Source organism: Lepidochelys kempii, chromosome 3, assembly GCF_965140265.1.
Source record: "Lepidochelys kempii isolate rLepKem1 chromosome 3, rLepKem1.hap2, whole genome shotgun sequence".
In the NCBI taxonomy this organism is placed as follows: Eukaryota; Metazoa; Chordata; order Testudines; family Cheloniidae; genus Lepidochelys; species Lepidochelys kempii.
Genome location: NC_133258.1, coordinates 75,435,514 through 75,450,087, shown reverse-complemented (window position 1 = coordinate 75,450,087; position 14,574 = coordinate 75,435,514). Strand labels below are relative to the sequence as shown.

Genomic DNA, 14,574 nt, shown 5'->3' with positions numbered 1-14,574 from the left:
TACTTTTAACAGTGTTTATTAAGTTTACATATATAAATAAACATTCCCCTTCACCCCACATTCTCAATCTTATTTCACACAAGGCTAGTAATAGCTTGTATTAATATCAGGACACTATAACAAGGCTTGTATTCCAAAATTCATCTTCATTGTTTTGTCTCTGGTGGTTCATATTTTGCCCACTCCTCCAAACCACCAGCATAGTGCTGAACTCTGAAAGTACACAGAAGATTGTCAGTGTTATGGAGATGTTATTACTGGTAATCTTGTACAAAAAGAATAAAGCCTAGTTGCTTTAAAAAAAAAAGTATTCTCTAGTTTCTCTAAGAAACACTGTACAATAGTGGTAGTGTTCATTGTTGCAAAACAGTCTAATTGCTCCTAGTTTCACAGAGCAAAAATGCAAATATTTTGCAGTAGTCTTTATGGTTGACTTTCACTTAGTGATCCTATTTCAATTAGAGAAAATGAACAACATGGGGGATTAATGTCAAGCAAGTGGTGGCATATGGTCAATGCATATTGCATTCAGAAAAAAAAAAACACAGGCCATGTTTAAATACAGTTTGATCAAGTAGTTGTGTAATAGGAGTAGATTCACTTTACTTTGGGAAATTTAAGTGGTACCAATTTAGTCCTTATCAACTTAGTCCAAACCTCACTTTGAGACTAGATTCAGATCTATACATTCTAAGGAGAAGTTTATAAACATGTTGAATGCATTGGTAGAGTGCTAACATTTCAAACCATTACAGTGAAGATCATTTTGGCCTCACATTTGCACTAGTTTAAGAAAGTTGGAGTTTTTGTTTTAAATCCACCATTCATGTTTTCCATGCATACTTGTTTGATGGGTTCCTAGTTCTTCATTAGCTAACCTGTTATGTTTGCAATATGGATTTCAGATTGTTAAGGAGACTCCCTATATTAATGGAGGTGAGGGAAAGAAGGTTCAATATCTGATTGGTCCCCGACACCTTCCCAAATGCTATACTACCTAGAAGATAGCATAAAGGGGCAGGTGGGTGGGTAGTGGAGCATTTAGGGCCAGAATGACAGTTTAAAAAGAACTGTGTGCTAACATTAACTGAGGAGGTTTTTCCAATCTACAAAGTAACCAAACTTAAGAAGGAAAAAACAAAAAAAGAGCCTTTTCTATGAAGCAATATGAAAAACAGATAGTGAAGTTTCAACATGTTAAAAACAAACCAAACAAAAAACCCCAACAACAAAAACACAACCCACACACAAAACAATGTGGGGTCATAGATGGTTTAGTCTGGTTCTACTCAGAAGAGTAGAGTAGAAGATTGGAATTATGGCATTCCATTTTGGTATGAACTATTTCCACTTCAATATTTGCTCAGTTTACAAAAGCAAAGGCTGCCAGCAGTCCAAACTCTGCCTGCGGCCTGAAAGTCAGATTGATGGTTAGATAAGAGGAACCTGAGTAATAAGAATTCTGCAGCTAAGTGCTGCTTTCATCTTACCCCTGTGCAAACATGTTATGCCCTTAATTACCATATACCTGAGCAATCTAGCAAAGGATTATATAATTGAGGGCATGATTTGACGACAATAGGGTTGCACAGATGGCACTGCAATTGAAAATCAGCCAACAGTTTTTTTGACATGCAACAAGAGAATTCAGTTAAGCCTCCCAGAGCTGTTCTAGTTTTGCAGAACTGACAGCAGTGGGAAAAGTCTTGTTACTGATTGACCAGAGATGTCTCAAACTACATTCTGGGAACAGAGCTGCAAAGTACCATTTTATTTAAAACAAAACACAAAAAAAAACCCCAAAAAACACCACACCAACAGTTTAGGTACTCGTTATTCCATTTGTTTTCACATCTTCACCTGTACCCTTAAGATAATGGCCATACTCGGTCAAACCTGTGGTCCATCTAGCCCAATATCTAGTCTCTGATAGTGGCTAGTGCCAAATACTTCTGGCAGTAGGAGGGGTAGGGAACACCTTGAGTATGGTGTTGCAATCCCACTATTTTTCACTGCAGTGAAAAACTGATGAAAAGAATTCATTTAGCTTCCCTGCAACAGCTGTGTCTTTCTTGAGTGCTCCTTTAGCCCCTTGATAATCCTTTGGCACATCCTGCTTCTGATATACTTAATTTTTCTTGCTGTTAGTTTCTGATTTTTCAAGTTGATCTTCCAGTTTTCTTGGCCTGTCTAATTATACTTTTACACTCGATTTGCCAAAGTTTATGCTGACTTCCAATGTTTAGAAAATGACTTTTTGCCTGTAATTGCCTTTTACACTGCTGTTTAGCTTATGTTTGTTCTTGATTTGGGGTATACATTTAGTTTAAGCCTATATTATGGGGTTTTTAAATTAGTCTCCCTACAGTTTTCAGACATTTCACCCTTGTGACTGTTCCTTGTCATTTCTGTTTAACTAGCTTCCTCATTTTTGTGCAGTTCCCCCTTTTGAAGTTAAATGCTACTGTGGTGGGTTTATTTTGGCATTTGCCCCCCTTACAAGGGTAAGTTTAATTACATTATGCTCGCGATTACCAAACTGTTCAGCTATATTTCCCTCCTGGACCAGAGCCTGTGCTCTACTTGGGACTAAATAAAAGATTGCCTCTTCCATTGTGGGTGCCAGGACAAGCTGCTCCAAGAAGCAATCGTTTATAGCTTCTAGACGTTTTATGAGCATCCTTTCCTGAGGTGATATGTACCCAGTCAATATGAAGAAGATTTAAAAAAGCAATAATAATGGGGGATTTCATCTGTCTTTGCAGCCTCTCTAATCTCCCTGTGCCCACCAAGGAAGCAGTCTACTTTGCAGACAGCAACTTTTCCCATTAATCCTGTTCTCCATACAGGAGCTTACCCAGCCAGCACCTCAATTGCTTACCTGCTGAAGCCCAAAGACATAGCAATATCCAATGCCTTCTTGCTTCGCACTCCTGCCATGCATGAAAAGACTAGATGGTCAGTTTTAGCAGGCATATCTTGATTGTACCGTTCTTTAAAGTCTTTTGGGTTCATCTGTAGAGCTTCCATAACCTCACCTACTGCAAGAATAGATGCAAAGTCTTTTATGTGAAATTCATGAAGGAGTTTTGTTGGTGAAGATTTATACTAGTTAGCTTCCCAGAAGAGTCTGACAAAAACAAGTTGCAATATGTATGACAAGTCACCAGGGTTTGCTTGCAAGTTTAGGCTTAAATGTTTCTGATCCTGTTGCTATTCAGTGATATGTATGACTTACATGGTATGTTGATGGAGCCAGGAATTTTTCCAAACTGTCCAGTTTCCCACTTCTCTCGAACATCAATAAGAGTCATTTGGGATTTTAGCAAGCCTTTGAGTTCTTTATAGGAAAGACTACAATCAGCAGCAGTGTCAAGATTACGAAAGATCACATTAACAGTTCTCAGACCTAGAAAAAGAAAAGACTGTCATCCCACAAGAAGCAGGAAAAATCATAAAGAAATCTTGGAAAAGGTGGTTACCAGTAATCGTGCTAATAAATAATAATAATATTAAGATGCGGCAATCTGGGGGAATTTACCACTGAAAATTCACTAAGGCCTGGTCTACACTACGGGGTTAGGTTGAATTTAGCCATGTTAGGTTGATTTTAAAAAAAAGACTGTGTCCACACAACCAACCCCATTCCGTCAACCTAAAGGGCTCTTAAAATGGACTTCTGTACTCCTCCCCAACAAGGGGAGTAGCTGAAGAGTTCATCTAGCATTCATGCACCTGGAAACAGTCAGGGCACACCCTGACTGTTGTGTAGGAGCAATGCACACATTGCTCTGCTCTGTCCAAGGACATGGACCATGGAAACATGGACCATTTGGGAAGTCAAAATAAGGACATCAACCGTGGGAAGCTTCCTTGGCCTAGGCTCAAGGCCTGAGAACAAAGATTGTAGTAGATAGAGGCTGGTAAATAAGAATATTAATCAAAGTCATATTACTTCCTTTGTTGATGCCTTTTGCTGTCGGAGTATGTAATGCGCAGGGGGGAGAGAAATAAAAGAGAGGTGGAAAAGCTGACAGGGGAGATCCCGTCAGCAGACCAGCCTGCTTGCTTGTCTAAAGCCGTGTCCCGTCTTGTATTGAACCGCCACAGAGTAGCACTAAAAATCAACCTTCCTGGGTTGAATTTGGGGTAGTGTGGACACAAATCAATGGTATTGGCCTCCAGGAGCTATCCCCGAGTGCTCCATTGTGACTGCTCTGGACAGCACTTTGAACTCCAATGCACTAGCCAGGTATACAGGAAAAGCCTCAGGAACTTTTGAATTTCATTTCCTGTTTGGTCAGCATGGCAAACTTAGCAGCACAGGTGACCATGCAGTTCCCCAGAATCATAGAACATAGAATGGTTCTACGCTCCCCCTACCATCTCCATCCCTGAGGTTATTGCAGATTAGAAGGCACGGGGGGGGAGGGGCGAAAGAAGAATGCATGGTTTCAAAACAATAGTTACTTTATTTTGAAGTGTGTGGGGGGGGTGGTTGGCTTACAGGGAATTAAAATCAACAAAGGGGGCGGGTTTGCATTAAGGAGAAACACACAACTGTCACACTGACGCCTGGCCAGTCATGAAACTGGTTTTCAAAGCCTCTCTGATGCGCAGTGCGCCTTGCTGTGCTCTTCTAATTGCCCTGGTGTCTGGCTGCTCAAAATCGGATGCCAGGTGATTTGCCTCAACCTCCCACCCCGCCATAAACATTTCCCCCTTACTCACAGATATTATGGAGCAAACAGCAATAACAATGGGAATGTTGGTTGTGCTGAGGTCTGACCAAGTCTGCAAACAGCGCCAGCAAGCTTTTAAATGTCCAAAGGCACATTCTACCAACATACAAATTTCCTACTTTCTGCACTTGCTCAGCCTATAGTTGAACTGCTCCTTACTACTGTCCAGTTTTCATGAGCCATGGGAGCAAGGGGTAGGTGCAACCGTGCGGTGCTGCCGGCTGGGAGAGCAGCCTGAGGCAGAAGCCTCCAGCTTGCATTGTATTCCAGGCAGGGCTGAATCTCCATGAGATGAAACCTAAAGAAAATGACCTGAAATCTCTGGCTCCCATTCAGTGCTCTAAGAGGAGAATAGCCATATCTGTCCAGGTGCCCCAATCGACCTCGCCGAGGTCTGCCAGGAGACGTACGACAGCTATCAGTCCTACTGCACCATCTGCCGTGAAAGCAAGGAGCTGCTGCTGTGTAGCAATGCCGTACCGCATCTGCCACCGGCACCCAGGAGACGTACACTGATGGTGAGCTGAGCGGGCTCCATGCTTGCCGTGGTATAGCATCTGCACGGGTAACCCAGGAAAAAAGGAGCGAAACGATTGTCTGCCGTTGCTTTCATGGAGGGAGGGGGATCTGATGACATGTACCCAAAACCACCCGCGATAATGTTTTTGTTCCATCAGGCATTGAGAACTTAACCCAGAATTCCAATGGGCAGCGGAGACTGCAGAAACTGTGGGATAGCTACCCACAGTGCACCGCTCTGTAAGTTAATGTTAGCCACGGTAGTGAGGACACACTCCGCCAACTTAATGCACTTAGTGTGGACATATGCAAGCGACTGTACAAAACTGGTTTCTAAAAATCGACTTCTATTAAATCGACTAAATTTCATAGTGTAGACATACCCTATATGGCAAGTTTACAGATGTTAATGTGAGCCTGAGTTATTCCACTATCTGTCACCATGGTTATCCTAGTGCCTCCCAAAATTAGAAATAAAGTATATACACATGTTTCTCTCTTTCCAAGAGTCAGGAAGGACTGGGCTGTTTATTCTGTGTGAGGTTCTAAAGTGGATTTTAAAAAGGTATTGTGAGATGGCTCAATCAAAGAAGTGGGATTTGCTTCCTATCTTTGATCAATACTGACAATGAAATTGTTTCTTTTTGAAACTTTATCAGCACAGGTGCAGGCCTCAATCACAAAAATGCAGACTGTATTTTCTACTAGTATTTATGTTAAGGTTTGTGCTTGTCCCTCAGGTTCATTTGCATTTTAATAAAACTCTTAAGCACTATAAAATGGATGTTTATTTACAATCCTTGGTTTCCTACTGGCTGGTCATAGACTCATTCCACTTACATACAATCATTTTTATTGCTACCATCAGGTTAATAAAAATAGAAATTTAAAAAAAAGTTATTTATGATGTATAAGAAAGAGGCCTAAAAAGATACTTATTTTGTTTGTGTGTTTGTTAATTTCAGATTTGTTCCTTCAGTTATTAGCACTTCCAGTAAATATGTGATCATACCTTCAAGATGTCCTCCAGCAAAAACAAAACACTCTGTATAAAGGACTGATACTTAGACTCAAATTTTTAAGGTATTTTGGTGTTGCTGTGCTCAGCATTCCAACACCTAACATGAGAAAAGGGGAGCCAGGAGAGGGCTCTAAATAAGAGACTAGCATGGCCTGAGAGGTGTTAAAATCACTAACACTATTTAGATTTTACTATTACACTTACTATTTGTATTGCAGTAGTGCCCAGAGGCCCCAGCTCCATTGTGCTATGTAAACTCCATTGTGCTATTCTGTAAACACAGATTTAGGAGCCTGTGTCATTTCAAAGGCAGTTTAATCACTTCAGAGCCAAAATCCTATTGACAGTCAATTGGACTGAGTTCAGCAACACCTAAACACCTTTAAAAACGTGGGCCATAGTCATTTTAAATTAGAAGCATTCACATAAAATTTAACAGTGATTAAGAGTCACTTTCCTTTTCAATTGCTAAAATTCTCTTGACTTTCCAGATACCACTTGTCTGCTTGTACAGTCATCCTAGAGCCAGGATAGTCAATTATTTTTTGTCAGACTCCAGAGAGAGAGACAGGAGGAAAAAAGAACACCACACGACCCAACAATAAAGTATAAAAAGATGTCAGGTTTCAGAGTAGCAGCCATGTTAGTCTGTATCCGCAAAAAGAACAAGAGTACCTGTGGCAATTTAAAAGCTTATCCTCAAATAAGTTAGTCTCTAAGGTGCCACACGTACTCCTGTTTTTTTAAAGAGATTTCAGAGTCCATTCAAAAGCATCTGATGGTCTGGATTTGGCCCACGGTCTGCCTATTGATTACCTCTGTCTTAGAGTCTTCAGGCCTTGTGTGCCTGATTATAGAAGGCCCACGCACTTCTTAGACTTCTGTAATCACTAACAAAGAAGGGAATGTCCATAACTCTGCACAAACATTACGGTTGTTCTTTCAAAAGTTTACAGCTGAACATTGACTTAATACTTCTTTGGAACTTAAATATGCAGAAGAAAAATGTTGCTTTTAACGATCATTGTTTAAAGTGAAACAAGCACAGAAACAGTTTCCTTACCTTGTAAAAAAAAAAAAATTTTTTTTTTGGTTTAAGTTTACATTTAACATATTTGTCTTTTTTTGTCTCTGCTGCCGGATCACATACTTCCGGTTCCAAAAGAGGTTGATCAGTCAGCTCACAACTTCTACCGTATCACCACACCCACCATGGCTCTCTAATATCGTGGGACCTAGGGCTACGACTACAGTGTAAACAAAATCTAGGCGAGCGTAATACCAGAGTCAAGGGCAGGGCAGCAGCTTCAGCGGATGCTATGGAGTAGCCTCACTTCGCAGGAGCCTGCTCAGTCCCAGCCGTGCAATACTTTTTTAACATTACACCGCAGCTGCCAGACACGCCCCCCCCCCCCCCCCCGCCCTGCCATTTTGACGTGCAGCAGTGCCCCAAGCCCTGCGCCTGTCCCTTGCGCGCTAAGAACGGAGCTTCGCCTCCCCCACACGATGGCCGCGGCCCCCTGCCCCTCTAAAAGGGGCTGGGAACATTCTCCGGCCTAAGCCCGGCACTCTGCCCAGCGGGACAGCCGGCTGCACGGCGCCTACTCACCGGGCTGCAGCGGGCGGGGGCCGCTGCTGCTCCAGCCCCCGGCCGCCCGCGGGACACCAAGCAGAACCCGGGCGGCGCACCTCAGCCCGCGGCAGCCCCACATGACCGGACCCCAAGCAGCGGCGCCTGCGTGCGTCTCTGTTCGCCCTCAGGCCGCCCCGCTAGGCAGCGCACGACAGGCGGGGCTCGCTCTTGTCTGGCCTGCTGAGCCAAGCCCTTGGAAGGGCCTGCCCGCGTGACAGCAGGGCTGCGCCCATTGCGGGCGTGAGGCGGGGTGATGGAGCTTGCAAAGTGAGGGCTCCTAGCTGGGGTTTCCCGTGAAATGGACAAGTGGAGGCCCACGCCAGTAGTTGATTTTTCTGCTTAATTAAAAAAAAAAAAATCCTTGTTGTGGAGTCCCAACGTTGGAAAATTAATGTGGAATTTAACAGACTTAAGCGAACAAGTGCAAGCTTCTGTGTTTACCCTTCAGCTAGCCCAGCGAGCAAAGATCGCTCCAAACTTGGGACTCCCACATGGCAAGGGTAGTGCTACCAGCTGAGGCTACAGGCTGGTGATTCAGCCGGTAGCATTATGGGCACAGCTCCCATCTCGCAATCTTACAAACAATGTCTCTTCAAAGAAACGAAAAGGCTTTGGTGTAAAGGTTGAGAAACTCATATTAGAAGTTGAGCAGCGGTGGTTTTTCTGTCAAGCAATCGGGCGTATGATTTTTTTAAAAAGTGTGTTTCTATACATATATAAGATAATGTGGATTACTGAAAAGATGAGTATTTTATAATGCTTTTATAAAGACTCTAGCAGCCAGCCAAGTGGCATATGGTGGCTGTACATTTCCACATGGAAGACCTGTCACTGGTGCAAACCAGTCATGTCATATAATAAACTTTTCCAACCTTCAGCCTAAAAGAGGAGGTAGCATAGTTTAGAGGTGAAAGTAGGGACTAGGAGTCAATAAACTAGGCCATTGGCCCTACAGTGACCAATGCATTGTCCCAAAGAATCTCAAAGGCTCAAAAGCCGTGAGTCAGACCCCCACCCCCAATTCATGAAATTGGCTTAAAATAGTGAAGTTTTTTAAAATAATAGTTTTTCACCTACCTTATTATTTTTTACCCTTTGGGGGAAGCTGCTCACAATCTGTGTTTGATCCTCACAGGGTCAAAATTTAACCTTAAATGTCCACACAAAAATGCAAGCCTCCCCCTTGACTACAGGCCTTATAAATACATGTACCAAAATAATAACATAGCAACAGTATTTCTAAAGGTCTCATTTATCATGTTATCTAGATGCCTTTATGCTAATTCAGAAGTACATCAATTTTCTCAAGGAAAATGTACACAGCTCCCTTCCCCAAAAGACTAAAACAACTTATTAAATACAGTTCAAATTTAAGTCACCAGTGCTACAATCAAATCTGTACAAATCTGATTCCAAGACTGAGGGGGGAAAGAGCAATTTCCTTGAGCATACAGCCACAGCCATTTTGGCTATGTCTACACTGCAGCTGGGAGAGTGCCTCCCAGATTAGACAAACTTGCACTAGTTCAGTTTAAGCTAGTGCGCTAAAAATAACACTGTGGGCCTTGCAACATGGGCAGTAGCTCACACTAGCTATTTGAGCTCAGATCCAGGAGGTGAGGCAGGCTTGGACATGGGTGGCTAGCCTCAGCCACCACCCATGCTGCTATGTCCACCTTGCTATTTTTAGCATGCTAGCTCAAGCAGGGCTAGTACATGTCTGTCTACCTGAGCTGGGTGGCTCACTCCCAGATGCAGTGTAGACGTACCCTTTGGCACTCAGTGCTTATAAGAAAGCTTGAAACGAGTTAAGCCCTGATCCCAAAAATACTTACATAAATGCTCAACATTACTTTGTGAATTGATCTAGTGAAATCAATGGGACTACTCATGATAGTAAAGTCAAGCATATGCATAAGCATTTGCAGGATTCAGGCTTATACATGTGCTTGACTTTACTACCATGGGCAGCTTTGATTTGAACTAACTGCAGTTTCCAGGTTGTCAATACACTAACACAGTAGCACCCATGTCTTTGTAGCCCTATTCCAGACTTCCATGGAAAGTAAAATATGTATGTATTTGCACTTCAGTCATTTGTAAACTAGAATAGCAACAACAACTTTGGATCTGGCTGCTGTCCCTATAGACGTATGGCAGATCTTGTTCCACAGGAATGTATCATTTTTAGATTAACTTCTTACTAAGAATTAATTTCCACAGCAGTTTGACATGCTTTGCTTTAAATTGCAAAGTCATACTTACAAGTGAAAACAAAGATTTAAATGAAAAAGGAAAAAAATGAAGAAATTGTGGCAGGGACTTGTTACTTGTGATGATGAAATCCAAAATTATTATTTATTATTTGTTGAGAATTGACACGACTCTCAGCGCTGTACAGAAAAATGGAGAAGACCCTGTTTCAGCTCCCAAGAGCTTATTATCTAAAGGGACAATCAATAAAGAGCAATTCAGGCACAAAGGATCAGCTGAACAGGAGATTCAATCACACAACTATGCAGAAGTGATTTTAAAAGTAGATAAATAAAAGCAATTCATTAGATGGTGGGTTGGCACTGGTAGGCCTCTCATCAATTTTGAAGTTGGATGAAAGGGGAATGGATGCAAAAATGTCAGACCTGGATTGGGGGCTCACGGCATTTTAGACATAAAGGGCAAGATGGAAGAAGCACAGAGAAGGATACAAAGTGAGCAGTTAGTCTGAGGTGAGAAGGAGCTGAGAACAGAGATGAAGGCTAGAGGTGTAGAACCAAAGTGTCAATTGCAAGATGAAGTGACAGCATCTGGTTAACGTCATTTGATTAGCATCAATTCTGTACTCTGACAGCAATGATCTTGAAGGGAACCACTTGCAAAACTTATACCTGCCTTCTCAGATTATTATTGCTGTAATAATTTTTAATTAAATTGGTGTAAGAGGTCTTACTACCTGTGGTTATTCTGGATATTCATATTCAGATTCTCCATTAGCAACTCATATTTTTCACTTCATATGAAAGCTTTTGCCCTCAAGTACATGTGTGTAATTCCCATTGGACTCATTTGGGTTACACAGATGTAATTCAGGAGAAAATCTGGCCCATAATGATCATTCTGTGTATTTAAATAAAACATAATTTAGGGCCTTATCTTGCAATGCCTCCACCTGCACAGCTTTCATTGACTTAAAGAAGTGTTCTGTGCAAAAGACTTGCAGGATCAGGCCCTTTTAATGTTTCCATTATTTTTGGCTTGACTGCCCATTTCTCACTCTAAAAGGGTTTAGAGGCCCATCTTAGGTTTCAGCAAGTAGAGGGTTAACTCCTGTCTTGGATCTGACACAAGTGCACAATAAGACTCCCCGGGGGAATTCTGCACCAAAAAATTAAAAATTCTGTGCACAATATTTTCAAATTCTGTAAAATTCTGCATATTTTATTTGTCAAAATAACATAATATAATCATACCAGTTTCAATTATTTTTGGTCATTTATTTCAAAATACCTGTCAGCAAGTATGTTTGTAACAATACAGACAACAAAAAAGATTCAGGAAATGTTTTTTGACAAATAGATTCCTTAGTAGGCATATTAATACAGAACTCTGAGTAATAATTCATTTACACTACAATACAGAATGATATTTCCTGCGCCCCTCAGAAGCAATGCAAATGCTTGGGGGAGTCAGGGATAACAGAGGAGTGACGGAGAGGGAAGTAATTTCTGGAAAGGAGCCTAGGTGTGAATTCGGAGGGGTGATGGATGTGGGTGGGAAAAGTATGGAACAGGTGTTTTTCAGGGGTGCAGAGGGATTGTTAGTGAGCTTCCCCCATGCAGACCCTGGCTGACCCCTAGCCTCTCCCATTCAGTCAGGCACATCTGCCCCTGTCCCCATGTGTCTCTGCACCCCCATGTGTCCTTCACCCGCTGTCCATGTGTCCCTCTGCCCCCACTCATACACCCCCTCCCCCATTCCCATGTGGCCCTGCACTCCAACCCCATCCCCATGTGTCTCTGTGCCCCCACTCAGCCACCCCTGTCCCTATGTGGCCCTGCACTCCCTCACCCATCACCATGTGACCTGCATCTCCCTCCTCCCTGTGGCCCTGTGCCTCCATGCCCATTCAGCTCCTTCCCCAGTCTGTCCTCCCCCACTAGCCCTTATGAGCCTTTGTCTGACCCCACAGCAGCCCCACGCTATCTCCCCATATCCCCTGTCTCCTGACCTGGCCCGACAGGAGCCGTGAAGAAGGCACTACTTTACAGGCTATTTCTCCTCCCTAGCTGGCCAGGAGCTGCTGCTCTGCTCTAGCACCACAGCTCCCTCTGGTGGGCAAAAGGCAGAACTGCAGCAACTTTCCAGCAGAAGCTTTTTTTCTGCACAAAAAATTAAAAGTATGTGCAGCTAATTAATTATGCACACATGCAGTGGCACAGAATTCCCCCAGGATTAAGTAAGGCTGGGGACTAGAAGTCCAAACAGACTCTCAGAAGGTACACAAAAAACTATTGGTGAAATACTGGCCCCAATTGAAATCAATGAGAGTTTTGCCATTTATTTCAATGGGGCCAGAATTTCACACTGCTAGGTGTGGTCAAGCTGATGAAAGTGCTTAGAGTACCAAGGACAACACTCAGCATTAGGTTGTATTCCAAGTTAGTGTGGTTGTCTTGTTACGATCAACCATTTTGTTTTCTTATTGTACCTACCTCATTCTTACCTTCATAAAATGTACGAAGATGTATGAAATTGTCAGGAAGAGACTTTGCTGTTTAAGGTCCTGATTCAACTTTTATTGAAGTCAATGGCAGTCTTTTAATTGACATCAGAGAGAGTTAGATGGGGACCTAAGGGTCAATCTTGCAAACACTTGTTACTGGTATAGTGCTTACTATCGTAAGAAGACCCATTGGGCTGTTAAGGGCTAGGTAGAACTCGATGAGTTTATAAATACTGTAGTTTATTTATTTAGTGTATGTATAGTCATCTAGCTAAGCAATGGCATCTTCAGGGGCATGATGCAGTTCTTCTAGTCCCCCGCTGAACCTAGTCAACAGGCATTCATTGGCAATGTGCGTCATCATCTGTGTTGCACTGCAGCTGCACAAAGGGCTGTCACGAAGGCCCCAGTGATACTGGTTGGCTGCACAGAGACCTTGCCCATTCCAGAACCTGTTCAACAGGGACCTTTGGTTACAGGGCAGGTCAAAACCAGGCAGGCAAATTTTGGGGTCGGCGATGAGGGACTGGTTGTGGATTTTAACGGATATTCATTCCTCTTGCCAGAGTGTTTCCGACCTAACATCTTGGCGTGGAGGATGAGACCATAATGGGTGACGTGATGGCAAATGTGCAGCTGGTGATTTAAAACGGTCATAATGCAGCGGCAGGCTTGAGTAGGCATGTACTTTCTGCAGTAACTTGTCAGTGGCAACCTCTCATCTGATATCGGGAGGAGCAATATTGCTCAGAACTGGGAGCCATGGGAGTGGAGTCGGCCGCAGGGTGCTGGAGATGTTATGCATGGCGGAATGTAACTGCGTATCCACCAGTTAAATAGTAATAGCCATTAGGCTGACAGCAATTATTTGCTGGATTAAATCATAAATCATTAAATCAATTATTTGCTGGATTAAATCTTTTTTGCTTTGCTGCTGAATCAGTGGATTCACTATATCAGTTTAATGTATGTAGTATTACAGATTACACAATTTACTCTTAACTCTACACTGACTATTCCATATTACCATAATGATATGAACTTTTTACTGTTACAGCTAATATGTACATTTTGTAATCTTTAAAAAGGACATCACTGGCAAAGTAGAACTGCACTTTTTGAATAGATATGCTGAGTTTTCATTTTTATGGCACTGAGGTATCTGCACCAGAGTTAAGGTTGCATTACAGAGTTAAAATTGAACAGGACCTTTTAACCTTTAGTTTGTTTACAACAAACAAAAACTAAATGGTAAAAACCACAACACAGAATATAAACTTTGAATACTATTGAAATCTTTCATGGTGGTTTGATTAAAAATTAATTGATTCAGAAAGAATTAGTTGAAAATTGCCCATTTCGGTGATTTTTTAACTGCATTGTCCCACTTTGCTTTGTAGTTCTTTTGCAAGAAATCTGAAGCACTCTGGAACCAGCCCATTGGCTACATTGGTGCCCCCTCAAATGCATGCTAATTTCTATAAGATCAGTTACAGATCAGTAACTGTTTGTCTGTGAAGAACTGTATAACTTCTCAGCCATGATGAAAAATGTGTATGTGAAGGCAAACTTACCAAATTTTAATTTGACAACAAATCTGCTGTGTGCAGTACAGTATTGTTGAGCCATTCTGGTCCCAGGATACTAGAGAAACAAAGTAGGTAAGTTATTGGACCAACTTCTGGTGATGAGAGAGACAAGCTTTTGAGCTACACAGAGCTCTTCTTCAGGACAAATCCGGTGTGATATGAACGCTGCCAGTCACTCCCTGTGGAGCTTAAAAAAACATAGAAGAGACCTTTTCTCTTATCAAATAACCTTATAACCTAAGAGAAAGTTCCCTGAGCTGGAAAAACAGACTATGAATTAAAATCTCTCAAACCTTGGCAGAATTAAGGCAAATAAACTTCTCAAATGGATGGAATGTGACAGTCAGATG

The 14,574-nt window shown here is 42.2% G+C and overlaps 1 protein-coding gene across 2 annotated transcripts; it reads right to left on the bottom strand.

Annotated features, from left to right (window-relative positions):
• On the bottom strand, nucleotides 1-8,121 carry LOC140908880 (thiosulfate sulfurtransferase/rhodanese-like domain-containing protein 3). Of its 2 annotated transcripts, none has more exons than XM_073336852.1 (4): nucleotides 7,892-8,121; nucleotides 3,239-3,409; nucleotides 2,882-3,041; nucleotides 1-213 (listed from the first exon to the last, which is right to left on the bottom strand). In XM_073336852.1, exons 1-4 carry the CDS (start codon nucleotides 7,992-7,994, stop codon nucleotides 147-149), a joined length of 501 nt encoding a protein of 166 aa, XP_073192953.1. In that variant the 5' UTR covers nucleotides 7,995-8,121; the 3' UTR covers nucleotides 1-146. The 2 variants fall into 2 exon arrangements, with proteins under 2 accessions (XP_073192953.1, XP_073192952.1); XM_073336851.1 differs by lacking the exon at nucleotides 7,892-8,121 and adding an exon at nucleotides 4,732-5,037.
• Nucleotides 8,122-14,574: the final 6,453 nt, after the last annotated feature.